This window comes from Pinus tabuliformis, chromosome Q (assembly GCF_031772625.1).
Source record: "Pinus tabuliformis cultivar Carrire ecotype Pingquan chromosome Q, CPIR1, whole genome shotgun sequence".
Lineage (NCBI taxonomy): Eukaryota > Viridiplantae > Streptophyta > Pinopsida > Pinales > Pinaceae > Pinus > Pinus tabuliformis.
In genome coordinates, this window is record NC_142296.1 from 1,213,271,466 (window position 1) to 1,213,299,321 (window position 27,856).

General features: G+C 34.0%; 1 protein-coding gene across 4 annotated transcripts in view; it reads left to right on the forward strand.

Moving 5' to 3' along the window:
* Window positions 1–14,774: 14,774 nt before the first annotated feature.
* Window positions 14,775–27,856, forward strand: part of LOC149224141 (cytokinin hydroxylase-like) — a 369,076-nt gene continuing 355,994 nt past the window's right edge. For 2 of the 4 annotated variants that reach the window (XM_089383499.1, XM_089383498.1), the window contains exons 1-3: window positions 14,775–15,005; window positions 15,088–15,317; window positions 15,419–15,666. In XM_089383499.1, the coding sequence (XP_089239625.1) occupies window positions 14,870–15,005; window positions 15,088–15,317; window positions 15,419–15,666 (614 nt within the window). In that variant the 5' untranslated portion in view covers window positions 14,775–14,869. Of the gene's footprint in view, window positions 15,006–15,087; window positions 15,318–15,418; window positions 15,667–15,990; window positions 16,701–27,856 lie in introns of those variants that run through there. The other 2 variants (XM_089383501.1, XM_089383500.1) reach the window with 2 other exon arrangements.

A 27,856-nucleotide genomic window follows, 5' to 3' on the forward strand; every position in this document is an offset into this window, starting at 1 on the left:
ACGAAGTACTGCAAGAAAGCGACGGGACAACTAGATCTGATAAATTCAGACAGTGGGGTAATAGACATCGCAACACTGTGGAAGGACACATACCCAAAAAATAAGGACTCGATACAAATCTTCATTAGAACTATGGAAGGCAAGACGACTTGCTAGAGGATCCAGGAAGGAAGGAAGATCTAGGAGCTAAAAGACAAGATCCAGAACCAACTTGTCATTCTAGCACATCGGCAAAATTTGATATGCTTAGGTCACAGCCTACAGGACAACCTCACACTGAAGGACTACGGCATCAACATAGACACAACCATAATAATTAACTTATGTTTGAGGGGAGGAAGTGCTAGAACCAGCTCCAAAAGCACAGGTTCCTTCAAGGAAGCAGTCAAAGGTAAGGGTCAAACACATGTCAAATATACAACACCAATGGAGCTTCTGGGGCCCTACATAGTGGAACAAACATCTGTGAACCCTACACTTACCATTGCCATGCCTGAGGTGAAAAGCCTGTTTACAGATCTTTATTCCAATTCAGTCATATGTAGATTTAATGGATTCTAGCCAAAATCTGATGTCTTACACCAATGGATATATGAGGCCTGGTCACCAGACTGCGAGATCTACTTATGCCCAAAAGGGTTCTTTATATTCTGATTCAAAACAGAACAAGAAAGAGAATACATACTCAACAAAGGGCCATGGTTCTAGGGTAATGCAAGACTTTTTATGACCCCATGGTTCCCGGAATTCGATGCTAATACAATGTTGGTATCAAAGATGCCGGTGTGGGTCAGGCTGCACAATCTCCCGTTACGTTTTTGGCATCATAAAGTATAAATTGCCATAGGGAACGCTTTGGGTAAATATCTCAAGACTAATGAGGACAGAATCTCCAGAGGATCTTAACATTTGCCAGGAAATGTGTCGAGGTAGATCTCATTGAGGGCCTACCGGATAACATCAATTTGAATTTCAACAACACAGAATGGATAGAACCACTAGATTATTAAAAAATAGCTTTCTAATGCCATGGATGTCTACAAATAGTACACCTCCACATTGCTTGTCCTAAAGAAAAACAACCCCCCAATTGGAACAAGAAGCAAGAGAAACAGCCAAAAGGATGGCAAAGTATAGCCCCCTTGGAGGAATAACTAGAAAATGCAAAAACAGTAGTATACCAAGCAGAAAGTGAGGATCAAAAGAATCAGAAGAGCTCACCAAAGGAGGAGGAAGACCCCAGCAAAAAAACTCAGCATAAATCAGTCCAGCTATCAGGAAAGGAAATAACGGGCATCAAGCGAAACCATGGATCAGAAGGATCTGAATCTGACAAAGACACTCCCTCTGAAAATCAGCTTTCCATTGTATCGGCCAACTCAAATACTGGAGGTTGGCGTAAGGTGGAAAAGAAGAAGGGGAGAAAAGAACCATAGTCAACCTTTTACATATTGTTATTCTTTTTACTTTACTTTTTGTCTGCCCAACATCCTGTGAAAATAGGTTCAGGCCATATGCATATGCTTTGATGCATCTACAAAATGTAATTTTGTCATTATGAATAAAATTACGACTTTCTCCACGGGAAAAAAAAATGTTATAGTTACTGAAAACTTTAGACAATTTCGTAATTCTTGCGACATAATAGGACATAAAAGGTTTCATAGAAAGATCCTTTAAAACCTTGACATCAAAATCCTTGAGAGAAATATCACCTTTTATAAAATAATTATCTGTATTGGACATCATATAATTTAAAGAAAGAAATGTGTACTACATTTATCTAATATGATCACATTGAAGCCCGAATCAATTAACCATTTCAACTATGTTCTATCATTATGCAATGTTGCATAAGAATATGTGCCTAGACATGAGGTGTTGCATTTGGTTGAGGTCTAGTATGCTTTCATCAACTTTGATCACCAAAGATAAACATTTTGAGTGTGTGTGTGATTTCCTCTAGCTCATGCATTGAAACCAAAAAGATATGACAAATGAAAGGAGTTGTATTTAGTGTGACTTTTTGGATTTTCCGGTGCCAGAATCTACTGGAAAAATTTGAGGTGAAATCTTAATTTGTATTGTTTAAACTGGTTTTTTGACTGTATATATGGATTCAACATCCTCAAAAACCCCTATGGCACTTTGATTGTGCAGGGATTACCATCAAGATTACAATTTCAATAAATTCCTAGCGGATTTTAGAAAAACTAGACCGGAAAAGCGCACCGAAAAGGCTTCCAAAAATTCGCACTAAAGACAACTCGTGTATGAAACATTATATGTCCAACAAATCTATTATGACACCAATGAACTCAAGAAATATCATAATTGAGTCTCCATTAAAACTTGAATATTACCATTAATAAATTTTGTTTGACCATTATTTGCTCTTTGAATGTTACCGTTAATAAATTGAGTTTGACCATTATTTAGTCATTGAATATCTCTATTTCAAGTCCTTGATATATTATTAACTAATCTACTTTATTTTTTTCTTTGCCATAATCAATTGGTTCAAAGACATGTCCTGCATTGTTTTTACATATTGTATTTTGACTCTCCCTCAACGCACTTAATGATCTGACTTAGCTCTTTCCTTTGAATAATAATACGAAGGAAACACCAAGCTATAATGATATGTGTTAAAATTCATTCCTTTTTAAGAAAAGCAATTGTAAAGTTTGTGTACCTCATTTTCAACAATTTTTTTGTAAATTATATTGATAGATTTCTATTAATAGCAAAAGATGTTATATTGAAAGCTTTTCATGCATACAAATGAATGATTTGGGAGATCATATCTGCCACTAAGGATAATTAAAGAGACAAAAGACACTAACAATAGATAAAAATTAGCAAGATGTGACGACCTTGCTGGAATACAGGAGAATTGGAAACTACAAGAGAGACAACTTTGAACCTCTAGTTCCCCTATGGCTCTAACTAAGCCATACAAAATGTCAAAAGTGAACTGTAGTAGTACATATCAACATCCCAATGGAAACACTGACAAAAAATAGTAAGATTTCTTACAAAAAAAGTTCTAACCCATATTAAACATTAATACAATGTGCATGGTGGACTTATTAGTCAAAAAATGGTAACAGGTGAAAGAGGAGAAGAGCTTGCGTGAGAATAGGTCTGAGCTGGAGCATTGATGACCACAGGCACCTCCTAATGCTCATTGGAGTTAGTATCTTAATTAGATTCTGCAAAAAGCTCCATTCGAGTCAATCTGGCCATAATATCATCTAACTTATACCTGATGTCCCTTAAGATTCTTTTCCTTTCCTCCTGACCTGCAAACAAATTATATTTATCTACCAGCATATCTCGAATTACCATGCTTAGTAGAGTTTCCAATTCGTGGTCGGGGTGTAGACATTAAGAACAAACGTTCAAAACCCAAAACAATCTCTTCTGATTCAAATTCAACCTCTTCTTCAATTTCCCGCGGGGTATCACTCATCTATCTCTAAAGATATCTGTTCCACTAACCTAGTATAACTGCTTAAATTCCCCCCAACAGCAAGAGCCTTATAAATCTTTTAAAACATCACAAAATCGCAATCTCAAGACCATTAGGCAAGGTTTACTTAATTTTGTCTGATGCGATGTGAGATTGATCGAACGGTCAACAACTTATTGATCCAACGGTCACTGTATCGTCACTCAGAAATTTGCGCGACCTTTAACCGGCCTCACGGACCCGATGAGGTTTATAAACACTCGGCCTATAGAAGTTCAGGTTTGGATTTTCCCACGTGCTTAATTCCTTAGGACAGATGTGATGGGGTTTATAGACTATAATATAATGGATGTTGGGTCTGATTCTTGAGTTAACGCCTGCTCATTTCTTTAGTTGATATCCGTCGGATAACGATGGCCACTAGATCCTTCGGTTTGCGGGACTTCTAATTAAACCATGATTTAACACGAGGCTAACCCCACTATTGACTAATCGCAAAGCATTGAAATTAAGATCAACGGCTAAGGATGAGTGTGGCTCTTCAAGCTTGATCAAGGAACCCGTATACCTTCAAACCCCACAGTTACTAATACACACGAAAAGAAACCACGCAGTTCCTAATACATGTGAAAAGAGATTAAACTCGATCACACAATACTCAAAACTTTTATAATTAAACAAGAAATTCAACAAAACACAGTGATATTACAGAGGGATGCAACACGTCCGGGATTGACCAAATCTACATAGAAAGATAGAGAGAGATATTTTCTGCAACTAAATCTTATATATGGCAAAACAAGCCAAATCAGTCAAAATCCCCTTATTATGGTTCGTAGCTTACATAAGTACTGGTTCAATTAACAACCAGATCCTAAATCAAAGGACCGAACTAACTAATCCTATCTAATTTGCATGATATTCTCCTCGAGAATCTCCACTACATCTAACTTCTTGAATTTATTACATGATAGTCTAAATCCTAGATTCTAGTCTAAATCCTATATAGAAAGCTTTGTAAATTGATAGCTAAATGACCCCACTCCTTTGCTTGTAACTTTTTTTGGTTTTTTGAAATAATAGAAAGCCTTTTGTATTTACGCCTCATGCAAACTAATAGAATGGAGGAAATGAAGTCTTCTCTTATGGAACTTCCCTCGATTGGGAACCAAACTCCTTGGCCTCCAAGTGGAGAATTTCCTTTCTGACCTTTAGAGGAGAAAACTCAAAAAAATTGACCACAGATTCCCATTTGAATAGATGCCCTTGTCATGAAGAAGATGACCAAGGTGCATCACCCGCCCGTGTGACTAGGAAGTCTTTACCGACGAGCCATATAGGAATATGAACTGCAAACATAATAAGAAGGGGCGAGTCGGGAAAATTGAATGATTGAGATGGACAAATTAAAGAGAGGGTAGGACCCCAAAACAATATGAACCACAAACCCTGTAATAGAACAAGAGATAAATTTTTGTGAGCAGGAGAAGACAATTTAGAGCCCACAGGACTACCAAACTAAAACCTTCCCAAACTTCCTAAAACTGCAAACTTTGTGTGAACCAAGAGATGGATGAATTAGAAATGTTTGAAATATTGAACTTATATCAATTCCATATCCATTTTCAAAACTAAATGGAGAAGGTTCCAGGATACCACACTCCACAGACCAACACTCAGTAAGTAAATGAAATCTTAGCGAGGTTTGAGTTCCGAGGTGTCATAGAGGGTAATATTGCCACCAATTCGAAAAACAGACCAAATTACAAGTTGTGAAAAAGGAACACAAATAACATTGAATCTATGGAGAAAAAACAAACGACATGGATGAGATCTTACTACCTTACAGGTAATGACAATACAACCAAGCAAAAATGAGCCCTTTTGTAGACTAAAACACAACCATACTATGACAATTTGAAGAGAGTACAATGAAAATAGACCTTCGTTTAGTCTAGAATAAACCTCTCTTGTCCGCCATGAACAAATTAATGATTGTGGATTGATACCAACAACAATCAAAACACTATCCTTTCATCACCCTGGGTTCAGAACCATGCATATATAACATGAGGAAAACGTGAGACGTCAGGCTATTTGAGTGAGGTGAGCAGCAGGAGTGCTCAAGATTGTGAGCCAAGTTTACAATTTGAACCAGTAATCTACAATAAAAAAACACGTCATCCTAATAAGCTCATAAATGGACTTTCCCCATCTGTTAGGGAATTCCCCATTCGTGACCAATCTACCATGAGTGGGACGATCCATATTAGAACATACGGGATGAATTGCATTGCCAAAAAAATTGCAGTATACATAACCACATCCTCCCTGTTTCTTGCATTTAAGTCGATTAGACTTGGGTAGGTGTAGAATGGTTTCAAAACCATGAGATCGCCACACAAGGGGCATGCAGATCCAAGTGTAGAGAAAGGCTCTAACGTCAAGGAACATCACCCTATAAACCTCACATAATACTCGGATGTCAATTATAACTTTTGCAGGTAAACTTATGCATACTTTACAAGGTTTTTTTTTTTTATATATATCAATCTTAAAGTTACCATACTTTACAACCATGAGTTTAACAACCTTGTAATGTTCTCAATAAAAAAAAAAAAAAATTGAAATTAACCCCCAAATAAAATAGTGGCACTATTAACACTACTATTTTTTTTTGAGGTAGAAAGTACAACTTCTTAGAAATGGCCTTAAAACTTGTATAATTGTAACAAAAGCTTAAAATGAACCCTAAATTTGAAAATTAGTGCTCCTAGTAGTATTCTCCCCTTAAAGAAGTTGGAATTTTGACCTTAAAAAGTGTGGGGCTACCATAGGGAGTGTCACTTTTTTATTATGTGGTTAGTTTTATAATTTTTGTTGCAACAATATAGATTGTCAACGCCATTCTATTAAAGTTGTAATTTTTACCTAAAAAGAGGGGATGTTATTGTTGGTGCCATTTTTTAATTTAAGGATTTATTTTAAGGTTTTTTTTGCAAACTTTATGAGGTTTTTAAGGAAATAGTTAGAAAATCTGGTAATTTTAGCTTTAAAAAATAGTGTGCTACTGATAGATCTATTTTTCTAAATGGATATTGTTTTTGTGCTTTTGCATTTAAAACATAGGCTTTAGCTATAATCCTCATTTTGAGGTCACATCTCTCGTTAAGTTATTAACTATATTATCAACAAATTCATGCACCTAAAGCCTTATTCGTTCATGTGCTTGATATCAAATAACATAGTCATTGATTCCTTTTAGGTATCTAAATATATTAGTAACAATACTCCAATGATTATTCTTGTATTTTCCATGTCTCTAATTAAATCTCCTATTGCATATGAAATATCTAGTCATATTCACACCATTGCAAACAGAAGGATACTAGCTACATAAGATTCATTTTAGTCATAAAATACACTCTCACTTGAGATGGAGTGTAAACCATTTTACATTTATCCATCTAGAAGAGAAATTATCCTTCACACATTCTTTTTTTACCAATATTAAAATTCATATTTTAGCAATCTCTCTTCACCTAGATTCCCAAATGATGTTGCAACTCACTTATTCATTTCATGTCAAACTCACATTAATGGTACTTAGTCCCCTTAACTAGCTACTTGCAATAACTAATTAAGGAAATATCATCAATGCCAAAATAGCATAGTTATCAAGTACATTCTTGCTTGAATAAAACATAATGGCTTAATTCTTCCCTTCTTCTTACTTGTCCCACAACACATTTTTTAAATCAATGGTAACATTATTGTGGGCATCGCTTCAAACCTTGTCGTATTTTTTATTGTCACAAATATTTTTGTTTACTTCATGAATATTTCATATTTGAGATACCTATGAAGAAATATTATTTTCATGTCCATTTCTCCACTTCCAAATCAAAAGCAACTATTAATACAAATAGGAATCTAATATAGGCCATCTAATCCACTAGAGAGAAGGTCTTGTTATAATCACGCCCCCTACATGGGAGTATCTCTTGTCTACCAATGGAGAGTTATACCACTACATAGAATAACATTCATTATTCTTCTTCTTGGACATCCATTTTCATCCAACCACATTCTTTTCAACAAGAGGAGGAGACATATTTTTAGCCATTGTTTAGGTCACAATGTTAAAATGTAACTCCATGGTGTGTTCTCATTCCTTTATATGTGCATTTTTATATCTGAAGGAAAGAGATAATAGCATATGCCTCACCTTCTAGTCGGTTTTCCACCCATTTTGTGTTTCCTAGGATAAATCTTATGTTCTTCCATTCTCATACTTTCATAATTTCATAAAATTCAAACAAATCCATTAAATAATTAATCTATGATTTAAGTAAAAATTATTTTGATACTCATGGATTTTAGAATATTCTTAGATTTTTTGTAATGAACCGTTGTGGTGAAATATTAATTGTAGTTTAAAGATCATTAATAAACATGCTAAAGGGAGATTCATATTTCTTTCATAACCGAAAATATTGACATCCAAATCCTCATTTTCTTCTTACTCATTTGAAGAATTAGGCTTGGATTCATTCTCCTTATGTCTTGTTTAATAGCACCTCTGACTAATTAACTCTTGCCACTTCATATCTTTACTATCACATCTTCCTCTAGATCTATATTTCCTTGTGCTAAGCCATCAAAGCTTCTCAATCAATTCTTATTTTAAAAGTTCTTCTCCCCATCTCATCTTGCAACAGTTGGCCCATGATCTCATCCAACTTGAGATTCGGTTTAGCTTTGTCTATGGGAACAAACATATTCTCCTAAGGTCCTAACATACTATAGAGAAAGTATATGCATTATCTCAAGGTCCTTTAATTCATAACCAATGGCCTTTATTTGATTAAAAAGGGAATTGAAGGAATCAAGGTCATATATAACACTGTTGTTATCATTAATCTTTAGAGCATACAACTTTCTTCACATCAATATCAAATTCATGAATGTTTTTAGCATCATATAGCAAGTTAAGCTCACACCAAATTTTCTTTGTCACATTTTTTTCATTAACACAAAATCTAATGGATTAATACAAATAAAGGAAATCACTTTCTTATTCATCTTATTCTAATATTCTTACTTCATAATATTTATCTTTATGTCTCACATGGTAAATTTGACTCTCTTCAACTAGTAGAAATTCCATTTTCAATTTCTACAAATTTAAATTGTGTTAATCTTTGAATATTAAGAAAGGATTAAATTTAACACACATATATCTTTCTAAGTTCTCATTTTATAAATATATATATAATTAATTAGTACAACAAAACAACAATATTTAGCTTCAGCTTTTAAATTGGATCTATCTATATCTTCAATAAAAACCTAATATAAAAGCTTCAACAAACCAATATTTCATGAGTTGAGTTCAACTTGGTGACCGAGGCATCCCCTTGAATCCAACCATTTATGATTAACGAAAATTGTTAAGTTTTCCTTGAGATAAACCTATAACAAATGGATAATATTCTATGATAATAAATTATTTAACATTAAAAAAAATGTCAAAATATTAAAATAGTAATAAAAACGAAGCAGGAAAACAATAACAAAAAAGTATAAGTATATGGAGACAAATCATTATTCTTCATATTTATTTATACTAATTAAGTGTGTAAAAAAAACATAGAAAGAATATTGCACCTAAAACCTTGAATACAAGAGGCGACTACAATAATTTTAAAATACAAGAACAGAATTTGAAGATTTCCTTACGCATTTTATATACAAATAAAAACTACAATGCTTTTAAAATACAGGAACATAATTTAAAGATTTCTTTACACATTTTATATACAAATAAAAACCACAAATTACATAGAGAATGTAATTGATATCTCTTAACAAAACTTCACAATGAGACAAAGCTTTAAAATGAGTTGGATAATTGTTAATATTTCAATATACGCGACCTTTGTTAAAGTTGCATATGTCAATATCTAAAACCCAATTGGTGCTAATACCAAAGGTGTTGTGTGTCACAAGAACAATAATTTCATGGTTGGAATCTAATATGGTAGATATAGTAGCAGCAACTTCAATCATAAAATCCAAATGGAAGAAATAATATAAAATGGAAAATAAAATCGTGATGCCCCTGTTAAATAGATTTTTCTTTTGACAATAAAGACAGAGACATGAAATTTATCTCTTTTTTATAGTCTAATTTCATATAAGATAAATATTTTTTAAATACATCTTAAAACCTGTTCTATAAACTAGTGACATCAACTTTCCAAATTGTTAATATCACATCCAACATTGCATACCATGTGATTTATCCCATCAACTCTAGATTGCTGACTAATTGGATACTTTATTTATATAGGTTTTTGTGTTTATCAAGATTGAACCTATAAAATCCAAATGGAAGAAATAATATAAAATGGAAAATAAAATCGTGATGCCCCTGTTAAATAGATTTTTCTTTTGACAATAAAGACAGAGACATGATATTTATCTCTTTTTTATAGTCTAATTTCACATAAGATAAATATTTTTTAAATACATCTTTAAACCTGTTCTATAAACTAGTGACATCAACTTTCCAAATTGTTAATATCACATCCAACATTGCATACCATGCGATTTATCCCATCATCTCTAGATTGCTGACTAATTGGATACTTTATTTATATAGGTTGTTGTGTTTATGAAGATTGAACCTATGTCTTCTATAAATAATAGTGAGCATTAACAATTTTAATATATAGATTGTGAAATTGATGAATATTATCGTATATAAAAAATTATAGATAAAAATTATGTCTTATTATGTCTTTCAATAGGTTAATAGAGAAGTACACATACGTATGCTTAGGAAAGATATAGAAATTATATGTTGCAATGTTCATTATTATTTACATTTTCATGAGTTACTTAAATTCAAAAAGGATGTGGTATTTAAGAATGGAGGGTAGGTAGAAATTAAATATCTCAGTTGAAATATAGGTCAGAAATAGAAAGTATATTTAAATGTGTATCTTTTGCATAATAATGATAATTGTGATTACTGTTCTCTGAGTTTTATTTTATCAATCATTTCATTTTCCTTGCATTATAGCATGTAGAGTATGTTATTAATTTATAAAAAATATGAATGAAAAATTAGCTAAATATTATCTAAGTAAAAACATTAAATTGGAGCTGGAAAAGAGAACAGAAAATACTATTTACGATTAGAGTTTGAAAGAAAAATGGAAAATAGGGTTTAATTTTTTTTATATATTTTAAAAAAAAAATGTCTATTCTATTTTATTATATAAAAAAGACATGGTAACATATTTAAAAGTATATTTTTAATTTTAATATATAGAAGACATTTTGTAGTTTTTGGGTAGTCTTATTTTTTCTATATTGTATTTCAGTGGTATATTTTGTCAATGGGATATTTATAAATATGTATAATATGATAATTATTATTACTAGTAAAAATTCGCTCATGGATTTAGCAAATCCATTAATCTAGTGAGTTCTAAGGAGAGATTAAATATGTTGAGGTATAAACTTTTTTTAGTAAAAAAAAATTGAAAAATGATTATACCTAAATATTTGATTAAGTTGCATCTCTACCAATGTACATGTAAATGTTTTAACCATCAAAATTTTAGTCATAACTTTAAATTTTTTAATCATAATAATTTATATTTTTAATAACTTCTATGTATAAAATTTGTCTTTTTTGGCACAATACCATCTATATTGTTGAGATTGAAATGTTTTGTTTATAAATCATATTATCTACATTAAAATATTTTTTTACCTTATATTTTTAAATAGATATCAATATTACTTGGTCTTTTATATTAATATATTTTATTTAAGACCTACATTGAGTTTTTTTATTATTAATATTTTTTAAAATCTATATATTAATTTTATATTAAGAATTAAATGAATTTTGCTTGTCTCTCTTATTATCATGAAGGTTAAATGAAATACTTTAGTTTTTTTAGCTCAATCTTTTTAGATATTAAAATCTTATGTGGGTGAAAGATTTGATATTGAAATGCATTACTTAAAATAGATATTTCAAACAATTTATTTAATTAACATGCATATTCAAATAATATATTTAAATCGTGTATTAAAATATTTTTAGAAATATAAAAATTATACATTTTGTTGGTATAGTTAAAATAAAAATATAATTTTTTTCTTTTTTTTTAATTATGGCACATTTTATAACCCAATAGATTGAGCAAGGAGGTGCATTTTATACCCTAGTGTGAGGGCCACCTGTAATTCCTTTCATTCTTAACATGGAGTTGACAGTGTCTATTTAAAATAAAAAATAAATAAAATCTCCTCTAAAATAAAAATAAAATATTCTTTAAATAGAAAAATAGTATCAACTATAATAAAGAAACAAAAGTGAATGTGTGCGTTTAACTAATTTTAATTAAAATTATAGAAGATTAGTAATATCAACCTTAGTATGGTAACTCGATTTGTTGTTGATATTATAGTCTAATTTGGTAAAAATATTTGACTAACTCTTAGCCATTCAACTAATTTTAATTAAAATCATTATAGAAGATTAGTAATATCAACCTTAGTATGGTAACTCGATTTGTTGTTGATATTATAGTCTAATTTGGTAAAAATATTTGACTAACTCTTAGCCATAAATTAAATATTTCGATGTCCATATAAAATTTAAAAAGAGTTAAAATAGTTATAAGTAAAAAAAAAAAAGTTAAGATTTTTAAACTTTATACTTTTCAAAAATATTTCAACACAACATTTAAATAAACTACTTGAAAATATATGTCAACCAATTTATTTGGATCTCTACTTCATATCTATCTCTATATAGAAAAACAAAATGTTAAAAGAAAATATTTTAATGTTCTATATAATAAAATATTCAATATAGTAATTGAAAATTAAAAATAAAAATAAAAAAATATTGAGTTTCAAAGGGAAATGTGTAACTTGTTCAATTTTTATTATAAAAATAATATATAATATTTAAAAATCTCTCTAATAATAAAATAATTCAGTGAAGATCATTAATACAATATTTTAATATTCAAGATTAGTTAATATTGACATATACTTAAAAATATACTAATAATTAAAAAAATAAATTAATATGAAAAATGTAGTCCATAGATAAAATGTCTCAATACACATGTTATATAAAATATTTGACTGTAAGTATATATATATATATATATATATATATATATATATATATATATATCAAAAAACATGTATATATCATATAAAGAAATTGAAAAAAATAAATTTCTAATAACTAAAATGTTTCACTATTTTACATTTTGATCCCTTTTTAGATCTATTTATTTGGGTCAATTTTTCCTATAATTCAACAAAGTTTTTTTAGACTTACAAGTTCAAGTTACATACTCTACATTGCATTCAAAAATCAATTTTAAACAAATAAAAGTTTATATATATATATATATATATAAGGGATTAGAGGGATGCAAATTTTTTTCCCAAATTTTACTCTTTAAAAGATATTTGCACTTACAGAAATTTGATCCCACTTGGTGCATGCTAGAAGTGTGGTTAAGATGGATTTATATTGGTTTAATCATTTTATTTCATTTTAAAATTAATATAAAACTATGTTACTTCACATATTTATTTTAGATTTGGTTGTAATATTGAGCACAATGAATGGATATTTTATAATACTTTTAATTAAATCTAATCAAATATGTATATCTATCTTTTTTTTGTGATAGTCCCATTTTTAATTAGAAAATATTTTATTTTTATTTTAAAAAGGTTAAGCACACAAATCTCACCTTCCCTCATACTCCTTTTGATATAATTATTTTTAATGAGTTATAAAATTAAAATAATTTTCTTACTTTTAGTGTTTAAATTAGTGAATGATGTTTTGCTTTATTTATTAGTTTGGAGAATTAGCATGTGGTCGAAGATAAATTGATATCTAAGCCTTTAAAATATCAGCTTAACACTTAATATGGATGGGTTTTTAAATTAGTGAATGATGTTTTTCTTTATTTATTAGTTTGGGGTATTAGCATGTGGTCGAAGATAAATTGATATCTAAGCCTTTAAAATATCAGCTTAACACTTAATATGGATGGGTTTTTTTAGTGTTGCCCAAACAAGCTAAAGTCTTTAATAATATTCAATTTTATCATGTAAATGGACTGGAAATCTTGTTTTGGAAAAAAAAATTATAAAATTTTAAAAACCTAAGTATTATATAATTTAAAATTTTTAAAATGTTATAGTCTAATTTATAGAGGAAATGATCTTTTTCACTACATTTTTTTCTGGTTAATTTTAACTAAAATAAGGCAGATATTTTTAAAAACTTAAGTTTAAGCTATTTAATCTGTAAAATTTAAGTGTCTTAGGATTTTCTATGGTGTCAATTTATTTATGCATTCAAAAATGTATTTTACTTGAAATTATATTTTCAAATTAAACTGGTTCATATTAATTACAATGTTTTTCTAAAAAAATATTATCTCTGTAAACCAATAAGTGAAGACCAAGTAGCCATTAGATCAATATACCTCATCATCATTTCACTTGTCTGAATTAAATATAGTAAAAGAAATAACAACCATTTTACCAACTTAATTCTAATTAACCTTAAATTTTAAAATAAAAATAGATAGCAAAATTTATATTTATAATATATTTTTATAAAATAGGAAATACCATTAAAAACAAAAAATGAATACTTGAAAGCAATTGTGACAATGCTACAGAAATCCATTCAATTATTAAGATATACTTTAGTTTGCTTGCGTAACAGATCCACTTAGTCAATCCCATCAATATTAAAATATACTTTAATTTGCTTTGTGTAACATATCGACTGCGTATTATTTTGAAGATTATCAAGTATGTAGATAATGATACATTATTATTTTGAAGATTATCAAGTATGTAGATAATGATACATTTATGTGTACGTGTGATATAGGCTTATTCCTTATCAATTAGACATGATAGATTTCTGTGTACGTGTGGTATAGGCTTATTCCTTACCACTTTCGAGTTTGTGCTCCCTGGCAATCATTCCGATCTGTGACAATGCTACAGAAATCCATTCAATTATTAAGATATACTTTAGTTTGCTTGCGTAACAGATCCACTTAGTCAATCCCATCAATATTAAAATATACTTTAATCTGCTTTGTGTAACATATCGACTGCGTATTATTTTGAAGATTATCAAGTATGTAGATAATGATACATTTATGTGTACGTGTGATATAGGCTTATTCCTTATCAATTAGACATGATAGATTTCTGTGTACGTGTGGTATAGGCTTATTCCTTACCACTTTCGGGTTTGTGCTCCCCTGGCAATCATTCCGATCTGTGATAGATTTCTGTGGAATTATGATGGCTGGCTTCCTTGTCCTCACTTTGGAATTTGTGCTGATCTATGATAGATTTCTTTGCCATTATAGATTTCCAGGCTTCTTCGTCCTCATTTTCAAAATTTGTGCTTGGCTTGTTGCAACCTTTCTGATAGGTTTGTTTTAATTTGTTGCAATCATTCTAATCCGTTTGTTTTAATTTGTTGCTGTACTGTTTTACCATTCACATTTTAACAGGCCGGCGCTTCATATTCTGGTGGGGCGCTGAACCCCGGCTGACTATTACAGAGCCTGAGCTAATCAAAGAACTTCTCTCTGCAAAGAACGTCCTCTCCTATGGAAAATCCCAATTGCAACAAAAGGGTGTGGAGGATTTCATTGGGAAAGGCCTTTTGATGGCTAATGGGCAAGACTGGGCAAATCAACGGCGTGTTATAGCTCCTGCCTTTCACCAAGAGAACCTCAAGGTACTTTCATTGCTTTCAAGAGGGATAGAGCTTTAGAAGTTTTGCATGATTGTTTAGCTAATTTCTGTTAGCCCAACTTGATGAAAATAATGTCCGTGCAGGGACACGTATTATACATGATCGAAAGTACAAAATGTATGATAAATCAGTGGAAGAGAAATGTGGAGGAGGGAGGTGGAACTGCTGAAATTGAGGTGGGGGAGCATTTCGCCCGTTTGGCTGCAGATATTATAGCGAAGACAGAATTTGGGAGCAGCTACGAAGAAGGAAAACTAGTTTTTGAGAAGTTGGGTCTCTTGCAACAAATGGTATCCCGTGCTGATCGTTATTCTCGTTTTCCCAGTAACAGGTAAATCTGAAAATACATGCCTGCAATGCCCCTGCCTATTGAATTCAAAATACAAGAGTGAATGAATACATGTAACTTCTTCCGATTCAAAGTAGATTCTGTCTGCCATTAATCGACATTTAAGTTTTTAACTGTTCGAACTTTTTGAGAAAAGCATACGTTCTCTGAACAATGGTTAATGGTTAATGGGAAATTCTAGAAAATCATTATTCTGGTCTTGTTATGATCCAAAGGTGAGAGAGTAGTGCGGCAGGCTGTCAGTGGTGAGAGCTGCATCTCACCATTTTCACGATCATTTTCTAATCAATCCTATTTTGGTATCAGAGCCTAGTTAATGGAGTGAAATAAACTGCTGGTTTGGAAGTCATTGAGAGTGCAAAAACGGGAAGAGCTCCATTTCCTGGATGCAGGTGTGGTGCGTTTTGTGTGGATGGTACCTGTGTGTAGAAGAAGTTTTGAATTGATATTGAATTGTGTTGAAAATATAATTTCAACTGTGCAGCGATATGAACATAGCCGACAAGCGATCTCCGATATCGCATCGGCAAAATGAAGTGAAGAAATATAAAGGAGCCTTTGTGTTTGCGATAAGCGATAGCCGATATCGCATCGGCAAAGTTGAAGTGAAGGAGTTATAAGGAAGCTCTTGTATTTGCGATAAGCGATCGCCGATATCGCATCGGCACATCGCTATCGGCAATGTCATAGGGTTGAAGTCTTTGACATGAGTAAAGTTGCGATGCGATGGAGTGGACCCGATGGCTTCCCAAAACCAAATTGCATGATGTTTGAAATCCACCCGACGGCAAATATTAAATGTTGCGTGGAGTAAATCTAAGTTTTGATTGACCATACGTCTTGATGAAATGTCATAGTGGTAGGTAGAATATTAAAGTTTTACATAGAGTTGGTAAGTTTTTTTTATGAGAAGGTATGGGCGTATGTACTTATTACATAAATTCTGTATGGGATAGGTGTATGTAATTAATTACTGTGTTGACTTGTGTTTTCATGTATGGCACACGGGAAGTTTAAGTGCGTGCATTCACAGTAGAGAAAAATATAAGAGTGGTGAAGCGAAAACTATATGTGGCATGTATTTTCATACACAGCAGTGTGAAGAATGTGAAGAACTAGAGGGTGAATGCACAGCAGTGCACAAATGTATTTGGTAATGTTTTGTAAGGAATTGTAAAACAGAGGAATAGCAAAAACCATGTGTGGTTTTGCATAAAGGAAATGGTGGAGCGTGAAATTTTGTAAGCCTGTGTGAATTTTGTTTTACAGCAGTAAGTTCATGTAAACGTTTGTTACAGCAGTAAGTTATTTTTCACAGCAGTGAATATAAAAGGGATTTTACAGTGGTAAATCTTTGTATCAATTTTTAATGAATAGAAATCTTTTATGGTGGTGAAATACTCTAGTTCTCTGAGTGAATTTTTTTTAAGTCTTCTGTGCATAAAAGATCCTGGAGCAAAGTAAAAACAGAGCATTACCTCTGTGTGTTTGAATATTTGGTTTTTGGTATTTTCCCCATTTAAAAAAAAATACCCAACAGTGGTATCAGAGCTGGTCCAGGCTCTTTGAAGACTCAAAGAAGCTGAAGGGAGAAGGTTGTTGTTGTAGCAAAACCTCTCAGGGAGACAGAAGACTCAGACAGCAAAGGATTCAGGTATTTCAAAAGTTTTTTTTGTGTTGCTGAAGAAGCAGTGATCTGTTTTAAATACACAGTCAAGGAATGGCCAGCACAAGCACTGGTATGGGTTTGTTTAACACCCAGCTCCCACAGTTTAATGGGAAGAACTATGATTATTGGTCAATAACTATGACAGCCCTACTTGCCTCTCAAGATTTATGGGAAATAGTTGAAGATGGCTTCGAAGAACCAGCAGATGAAACTGAGTTCAATGCATTAACTCAGGGAGAGAAGGATCTGCTGAAGAACAATAGGAAGAAGGATTCAAAAGCCCGAGTGTTGTTGTATCTAGCAGTAGACCAGAGTATGTTTCCAAGGTTAGCAGCAACTAAGACAACAAATGAAGCATGGCAAACCCTCAAGACAGCCTATCAAGGCATGGAGAGAGTGAAGACAGCAAAACTTCAATTGCTGAGAAAGGATTTTGAGAATCTGAATATGAAGGAGTCAGATAACATTGACTCATTCTTCACCCATGTGATTGGTGTAATCACACAAATGAGAACTCATGGAGAAACCATTGAAGATAGAAGAATAGTGGAGAAAATATTGAGGGTCTTACCCTCAAGGTTTGATGCCATAGTCACTACCATTGAAGAAACAAAGGATCTCTCAAGCTATTCAGTTGATGAGCTACATGCATCACTGATAACACATGAGCAGAGGTTGAGTAGGAATGAAAACTCATCTCTTGAGCAAGCCTTCAAGACCCAGATGTCCTTTGGAAGAGGCAGAGGTCAAGGCAGAGGAAACAAGAGAGGAAGAGGCAGAAGCCAGAACAGAGGTGGAAGGAACAGCCCATCAAATGCACAAGGAAGAGGCAGCAATCCAAATCAGAACCAAGGCCAAGGCAGCAGCCAACAAAGAGAACAGTATCATGCTCAAGGACAAAGGTATGATAAATCTAATGTTCAATGCTATTATTGCAAAAGGTATGGACATTATGCAAGTGATTGTAGAAAGAAACAGCATGATATGAACAGTAGACAAAATGCAAATGTTACAAGAGAAAACAGCAGTCAGAATAATGTTCTGTTAGCTTGTAACATGGCTGAAACACATAGTGAAGAAATTTGGTTTTTAGACTCAGGTTGCAGCAACCATATGACAGGGAATATAGCCCTCTTCTCAGCCTTAAATCAAAACTTGAAATCAGAAGTCACACTAGGAACTGATAGCAAAGTCTCTGTTATGGGAAAATGGGAGATAAAAATATTTACAAAACAAGGAGAAAGGAAAACCATAGCAGATGTCTACTATGTCCCCGGAATGAGATGTAACCTATTGAGTGTTGGACAGCTTATCCAAAAGGGTTACAATGTTTACTTTGTAAATGATGTGTGCACCATCATGGACATACCACCCAGCAAAAGATGCATTGCTGAAGTGAAGATGACAAGGAACAGGATGTTCCCTCTCCGGATCAGGACTGACATGAAGAATAAAAGGGAAATGGCAGCAGTCACCCAAGAGGCCTTCCAGAGCGTGCCAAAGGATGAGAATTGGTTATGGCACTTGAGATTTGGGCATCTAAATTTTGGAGGTCTAAACTTATTGAGCAGAAAAGGAATGGTAAGAGGATTACCATTGATAGAGAAACCGGACAGCCTATGTGAAGGCTGCATTTTGGGAAAACAACACAGAGAAAGTTTTCCATCAGGGAAAAGCATAAGGGCAAAGACACCCTTAGAAATTATCCACTCAGATTTGTGTGGACCAATGCAAGCTCCATCATTAGCTGGCAGCCTATATTTCTTGACATTCATTGATGATTGTACAAGAAAAACTTGGATATATTTCCTCAAAAACAAAAGTGAAGTGTTTGAGAAATTCCAAAATTTCAAAGCACTTGTGGAGAACCAAAGCGGGCTGCATATAAAAGTTTTGAGAACTGATAGAGGAGGTGAGTATATCTCCAAGGAATTCCTAAGATTCTGTAGAGAAAATGGAATTCATAAACAGTTTACAACTCGGTACACCCCACAGCAAAATGGAGTTGCTGAAAGGAAGAACAGGACCATCATGGATATGGCGAGGAGCATGCTGAAGGCAAAGCATTTGCCAAATGAGTATTGGGCTGAAGCTGTACATTGTGCAGTTTATATATTGAACAGGTGTCCTACAAAAGCAGTCATGAACAAGGTGCCAGAAGAGGCATGGAGTGGGAGAAAGCAAGGAGTCACCCACATGAGAGTTTTTGGGTGTGTGGCCTATGCACACATACCAGATCAGCTAAGGAGGAAGTTGGACAGCAAAGGGGAGAAATGCATCTTCATTGGATACAGTGATGAATCCAAGGCATACAGGCTGTACATTCCATCTACCAAGAAGTTCTTTGTAAGCAGGGATGTTCAATTCATTGAAGAGGAAGCTTGGGATGGAAGCATAGAAAAAACAGTGAACGTCAAGAGCTGTTTGTCTCATGATGAAGATGAAGAGGAAGTGGCTGAAGTACATCCCCAAACAGCAGCGCCAACACAAGGACAGCAGGGTACACCATTGAGGATCAATGAAAGTGCCTCTCCAAGCACACCACAAGGAGGAAATTCAAGTGCATCTTCAAGCACTTGCACACCAAGTGAAAGAGGTAAGAAATTTAGAAATCTAAGTGACATTTATAATGAAGGAATGAATTCCTTATTTGCCTTGTATTGTCATGTTGATGATCCTATTCATTTCGAGGATGCAATCAAAGATAGGAAATGGATAGAAGCTATGGATGAGGAGATGAATGCCATAGAGAGAAACAAAACATGGGATTTGGTTGAGTTACCAAAAGGCAAAGAAGTCATTGGTGTGAAATGGGTTTATAAGACCAAGAGCAATGCTGAAGGCAAGATAGAAAGGCATAAAGCAAGCTGGTTGTTAAAGGCTACAAGCAGCAGTATGGAAGAGATTATGAGGAGACTTTTGCACCGGTTGCAAGAATGGAAACCGTGAGAGCAGTGCTGTCCATAGCAGCACAAAACAAATGGAAAGTCTACCAAATGGACGTGAAGTCAGCATTCCTAAATGGAGTGTTAAAGGAAGAGGTTTATGTTGAACAGCCTCTCGGATATGAGAAGAAAGGTGAAGAGCACAAAGTGTGCAAATTGAAGAAAGCTCTTTATGGGCTAAAGCAAGCGCCAAGAGCATGGTACAGCAGGATAGATTCATATCTATTGGATAATGAATTTGACAAATGTGAAGGAGAACCCACAGTCTACATCAAGGAAAAGGATGGTAAAATTTTAATTGTTGTCTTGTATGTAGATGATGTTATTTTCACTGGAAATGATATTTATCTTATTGAGAATTTTAAATCAGTCATGAAGGATGAATTTGAAATGACTGATATGGGTTTGTTGAGATACTTCTTAGGCATAGAAGTAGAGCAAAATGAAAAAGGAATTTTTATATCTCAAGCAAGATATGTAAATCAAATTTTGAGCAGATTTAAGATGGAAGAATGCAAGGCAGCAATCACTCCCACAGTGATGGGATTAAAGCTCAGCAGAGAGGACAGCAGCAAGGATTTTGATCCTAGCTTGTACAAAAGTATTGTAGGCAGCCTTATGTATTTAACAGCAACTAGGCCTGATTTAATGTATGCTGTTAGTTTAATTTCCAGATTCATGGAGAGGCCAAAGGAGGCACATTGGCAGGCAGCAAAGAGAATTTTGAGGTATGTCAAGGGTACCAAAATGTTTGGCATATTATATAGCGTCTCAGAACATTCAGATTTAGTTGGATACACTGATAGCGATTGGGCTGGAAGTGTAGATGATCGGAAGAGCACTTCCGGTTATGTTTTTCATATGGGTTCAGGAGCCATTTCATGGGCTTCTAAGAAGCAGTCCATTGTAGCATTGTCTACAGCAGAGGCTGAATATGTGGCAGCTACAGCAGCAGCATGTCAGGCAGTGTGGATGAGAAGAATGTTGAGAAGCTTAGGCCAAGAGCAGGCAAAAGCGACAGTGATATTTTGTGACAATAGCTCAGCTATTGCATTGTCAAAGAATTCAGTGTTTCATAAGAGAACGAAACACATTGATACAAGGTTTCACTACATCAGAGAATTGGTAAACAATGGAGAAATTGTCTTGGAACATTGCAGGACTCAAGAACAGGTTGCGGACATCCTGACAAAGCCACTTGATCAGAAGAGCTTTGAATTTTTGAGGAAGTGTTTGGGTATGATTGAATGCCCGACAGTTGAAATTAAAGGGGAGTGTTGAAAATATAATTTCAACTGTGCAGCGATATGAACATAGCCGACAAGCGATCTCCGATATCGCATCGGCAAAATGAAGTGAAGAAATATAAAGGAGCCTTTGTGTTTGCGATAAGCGATAGCCGATATCGCATCGGCAAAGTTGAAGTGAAGGAGTTATAAGGAAGCTCTTGTATTTGCGATAAGCGATCGCCGATATCGCATCGGCACATCGCTATCGGCAATGTCATAGGGTTGAAGTCTTTGACATGAGTAAAGTTGCGATGCGATGGAGTGGACCCGATGGCTTCCCAAAACCAAATTGCATGATGTTTGAAATCCACCCGACGGCAAATATTAAATGTTGCGTGGAGTAAATCTAAGTTTTGATTGACCATACGTCTTGATGAAATGTCATAGTGGTAGGTAGAATATTAAAGTTTTACATAGAGTTGGTAAGTTTTTTTTATGAGAAGGTATGGGCGTATGTACTTATTACATAAATTCTGTATGGGATAGGTGTATGTAATTAATTACTGTGTTGACTTGTGTTTTCATGTATGGCACACGGGAAGTTTAAGTGCGTGCATTCACAGTAGAGAAAAATATAAGAGTGGTGAAGCGAAAACTATATGTGGCATGTATTTTCATACACAGCAGTGTGAAGAATGTGAAGAACTAGAGGGTGAATGCACAGCAGTGCACAAATGTATTTGGTAATGTTTTGTAAGGAATTGTAAAACAGAGGAATAGCAAAAACCATGTGTGGTTTTGCATAAAGGAAATGGTGGAGCGTGAAATTTTGTAAGCCTGTGTGAATTTTGTTTTACAGCAGTAAGTTCATGTAAACGTTTGTTACAGCAGTAAGTTATTTTTCACAGCAGTGAATATAAAAGGGATTTTACAGTGGTAAATCTTTGTATCAATTTTTAATGAATAGAAATCTTTTATGGTGGTGAAATACTCTAGTTCTCTGAGTGAATTTTTTTTTAAGTCTTCTGTGCATAAAAGATCCTGGAGCAAAGTAAAAACAGAGCATTACCTCTGTGTGTTTGAATATTTGGTTTTTGGTATTTTCCCCATTTAAAAAAAAATACCCAACAAATTGATATTGAATTGATTGATTTATTTTATATTTAAATGGTAAAACTGTTTTTTTGGATTGATTGATTTTAGATTTTGAAATATTTTCGGAAATCTGCAATCTACAATCATTTGTCGAGTCGAATTTAGATCAGATTAGTTTAGTTAGATTAGGAAATAAATCTTGAAATTTCGGAGATCTGTTCGGGAAAACATGGAACGTTGTAACTGCTTCCGGCGTACGAGGCATTTGTTTTGAAGGAAGACGGAAAAAAAAACCAAAAATAGAAAAAGAGTTTTTGTTTTTTTTTTTTCTTAAGGGGATGGACTTGTTTCTGTAGAAGATTTGATAGATCTATTTTTCTAAAATCTGAAGTTTATGGTCTTCAGTTTTGTGTTCTATTAGCCACTATATTGTTAATTTCTTTAGCATGAGTATATACGCTTGCAGGTTAGAAATTTTGTGCAAGAGTATACGCTTACATGGAACGTCGTAACTGCTTTCGGGGTACGAGGCATTTTTTTAAGGAAGACGGAAAAAACAAAAAGAGAAAAAGCTATTTTTCCTTCTAGTAAGGGGTGACTTGTTTCCGTAGAAGATTCGAATGTTTTCTTCTGAATGAAAATCTGAAGTTTATGGTCTTCCGTTTTGTGTTCTTTTAGCCACTATATTGTTAATTTCTTTAGTATGAGTATACGCTTGCACGTTAGAAATTTTGTGCAAGAGTGTGTTCTAGTGGATGCTTCATATCTGTTCCTATCGCATCCTCACGAGTTTGCCTCATTTATCGTTTTAGTGGCTTCAAGGGGACGCCTTTGTTGCTAAGGGGTTTTTGCTCGGGCTTGTGGTAAACCTTGTTCAGTGAGAGATCTGTGGGATCGGTTTTTGTGGTGAAAGAAATAGCGAATAGTGGAAAGATAGAGATTGAGAAATTTAATGGTCAGAGTTTTGAGTTGTAGAAATTTAAGATGAAGGATCTATTAGTGGATAAAGATCATTGGATCACGGTAGATCCGGGTACTAAACCAACAACAATGTCAGTTGAAGATTGGTTGAAGTTGGATAGGAAGGCAAAGAGCACAATACGATTGTGTGTCTCACATTCAGTATTGCTGAATGTATCATGGGAAGCTTCGGCGAAGGGTTTGTGGGACAAGTTAGAAACTTTGTACCAATCTGAGTCTCTGGTGAATAAACTGTTCCTATGGAGAAACATGTATAACTTGAGGATGAAAGATGGAGACTCGGTGATAGAGCATCTGAACGCATTTAATACACTGGTAAGCCAGTTATTATTTATTGATATTAAAATTTCAAATGAAGATAAGTGCATCAGTTTGTTGTGTTCTCTACTAGATTCGTGGGATAATCTGGTTGTTGCAATAGGTAGCAATGCAAGTGCCTTGCAGTTTGATGAAATAGTTTCATCCTTGCTGTCGAAGGATATGAGACAGAAAAATATGGAGGGCCAGAATGGTGATGCCTTGTATGTACGAGGACGGTCCTAGAACAAAAAAAAATAGTCCTCAAGTGGGAGATCTAAATCTCCCGGAAAACCTGTAAAGGTGTGCTGGAAATGTAGAAAGAAAGGGCACTTCAAAAGATACTGTAAATATAAATCTCCTGATAAAGGAAAGAGATCCGATGATGCTCCTTCTACAGAGGCAAAAACCACCTCAGACGAAGATGGGGATGTGTACTTGGCTTGTTCTTCAAGTACACATGTAGATCATGGGGCATGGTTGATTGACTCAGGTGCATCCTTTCACTTCTCTCCCCATGGAGAGTGGTTCTGTGAGTATGAGAAATATCATGGTGGTGATGTTTCCTTAGGGGATGATAGGAAGGCTAGAATCGTTGGTTGCGAAAAAGTCAAGTTGAAATTGCAAGGTGGAAAGATTAAAACACTTCTTGATATTCTCCATATTCCTGCATTGTCCAATAATCCGATTTTTGTAAGAAAGTTGGATGATGTAGGTGTAAAAATAGTGTTAGAGAAAGATACAAGAAAGATGGTTCGGGGAGAACTGGTATTGATGCGTGAGTTCGAATTGGAACTCTGTACAAGCTTCAAGGTAGAATTGGTATTGATGGGTGCAATAGTTCTGTGGTTCCTGAAAGTGAAACATAAAATCTAGTGGTCTCTGGAGAAAACGCTAGGCTATGGCATCAAAGGCTTGGACATATTGGATAGAAGGGCCTTAAAATACTTCATCGTAATGGTATGATAGAAGGTATGTCTAATTTCTCTCTGGATTTTGATTTTTGTGAAAATTGTGTATATGGGAAGCAAAATCATGTGAGTTTCCCCTCTCGTGCTAAGAGGGTGAAACAAATGTTAGAGCTTGTGCACAGTGATATGTTTGGATATGTGTCAGTTCCATCACTGGATAAGGTTGTGTATTATGTATCATTTATAGATGACTTCTTAAGGAATACATGGATATATTTCCTCAAAAATAAATATGAAGTATTTGACAGGTTTAAAAAATTTAAGGCTCCAGTGGAAAGCCAGACAAAGAAGAAGATAAAGGCGCTGAGAACAAATAACGATGGTGAGTTTTGCAAGAAATAATTTGAAGAGTTCTGTAAGAAGTGTGGTATAGCACAGCAGAAGACTACTCTATACACACCTGAAAAAATGGAGTTGCAGAAAGAATGAACAAGAAGTTGATGGAAAGGGAAAGAAGCATGGTCAGTGGTGTTGGGTTAGGATAAGAATTTTGGGCAGAGGCAGTGGATACTGCATGTTACCTCGTCAATAGATCACCTTCATCAGCGTTGGAGGATAATACTCCATAAGAGGTATGAACTGATAAGAAACCTTCTCTTTCACATCTAAGGGTATTTGAATGTGATGCATATGTACATGTTTCAAAGGAAAAAATAACAAAGTTGGATAGTAAATCTGAAAAATGCATTTTTGTTGGGTATGAGGATGGTTTAAAAGGTTATAAGATTTGGAACCGAGAAACAATGAAGGTTTTTTACAGTCAAGATGTGGTGTTTAGAGAGGTGAAAGATGTTATTAAATATGAAGTCCTACCAAAAGAACCTGAGAAGATAGAGTTTGAGCTAAAGGAAGAAGAATCAGACTGAAGAGAAGAATAAGAATCAGAAGATGAAGAGCCACAAACTCTGGTTTTGAGAAGATCAGTTCGATAAAGAGGGAAGCTAGAAAGGTATAGTCCATATTCTTTCTGTTGAAATTTTTCTTTATCTATTACTGATGATTATCCCAGAACTGTGAGAGAAGCAATAGATTTAGAGGATGGTGAACTCTGGAAAGTGACCATGGTTGATGAAATCACATGTGTTCACAAAAATGAGGCTTAGGATCTGGTGGAGTTGTCAGCTGGAAGGAAACCCATTTGTAGCAAATGGGTGTTCAAGAAGAAGATGAATGCAAAAGAAAAGGTTGAGAAATACAAAGATCGGTTGGTAGCAAAAGGTTATTCCCAGTTGTCAGGAATTTATTTTGGGGATATTTTTTCTCCTGTTGCCGAGGTAGCTTCTATTAGATTACTTTTGTCTTTTTATGTTTCTTTTGATTTTGAGGTAGAGTAGATGGATGTGAAGACAACATTTCTTCATGGAGATCTAGAAGAAGAGATCCACATGATGCAACCTAAAAGCTTTACAGTGAAGGGTAAGAAGGAATTGGTATGCAAGTTAAAAAAGTCTTTGTATGGGTTAAAACAGTCACCAAGGATGTGGTATTATAAATTTGATACATTTTTATGGGGACTTGGCTTCATCAAAAGCAAAGTAGATCAATCTATATTTTAAATTAATTGGTGATCGTGTTATTTATCTGGTCTTGTATGTGAATATTATGTTGCTCGCTGGAAATGATAAAGAAATTATCCAGGATTTGAAGACCGAATTTTCCTCCAAATTCGACATGAAAGATGTTGGTGTTGAAAACTATATTTTGGGCATGGAAATTAAATGAGATCGGGCAAAGAGGAAACTCTGGTTAAACTAGAGGAAATATGTCGAGACAATATTGCAGAGGGTTTAATATGCAGGATAGTTAACCGATGAAGGTTCTTATTCTTGTAGGTGTAAAGTTATTTGGTGAATAGTGTCCCAAGACACAAGAAGAGGACAAGGAAATGTCCTGTGTTCCATATGCAAGTGCATATAGTAGCCCTATGTATGCAATTGTATGTACTAGACTACACATTTCAGGAGCATTGGACAGTGGGTTTTCAGGTATTTGTGTGGCACTAGTGATTATGGTTTGTGCTATCAAGGAAGACTAAGATTGGATAGAGTTTTGGACATCCGTGCTTTTGTTGATGCAGACTGGGCTGGAGATTTGGATCAGAGAAGATCTACAAGTGGGTATGTGCTTAACTTATTTGGAGGTGCAGTCAGTTGGATGAGTAAGAGACGGTCTATAGTGGCACTTTCAACTACAGAGGCATTATACATGGTAGCCACTTATGCAAGAAAGGAAGTAGTTTTCTTGCAGAGATTGTGTTCAAGTATGGGGTTAGTACAACGAGCTACAAGGATAGACTGTTACAACAAAACTGTAATTTTCTTGGAAAAGAACCCTGCTTGTCACTCAAAGACAAAGCACATTGATGTTAAGTATCACTTTCTGAAGGATATGGTTGAGGGTAAAAAGGTGTTGTTGGTAAAGGTGGACACTTTGAAGAATACTGAATATGCATTAACAAAGTTTGTGAACACTAAGAAGTTCTCTTAGTGTAGAGAAATAATGGGCATTGCAGGACTGGATCAATGTCTAATCTCTCTTGCGACCCCCTGTGGAAATAAAACAACAAGTGGAAGAATGTTGGGTTGTGTTATATTCTTTCCATGACTATATTAGTTGGGCGAACCTACCTATGGTTTTGTGCATGGATTTTGCACATGGTTTTGGGTATGATGGTTTTTTGTCCATGGTATTTTGTAGATCCGGTCAAGGGAACTACGGTTATGTTCTAATCCAGAGTTAATGGATTGGGGTTTATGGATTCTTTGGCATGTATATATATGTATTGTAATATTGAAAAGAATATAATGAAGAATAAATCTGGTAGTCTCAGTTTTGGGATCCAGGGGAAAATATTTATGTATATTTGTTTTATGTTTTATGCTCTTGCCATTGTTTATTTTCTGCTTTTAGAAGTCGTATGCAGGTAATTTCTTTACAGGGTTAAAACCTACAAGGTAATCATTGATGGGGGGATCTATTGATAAT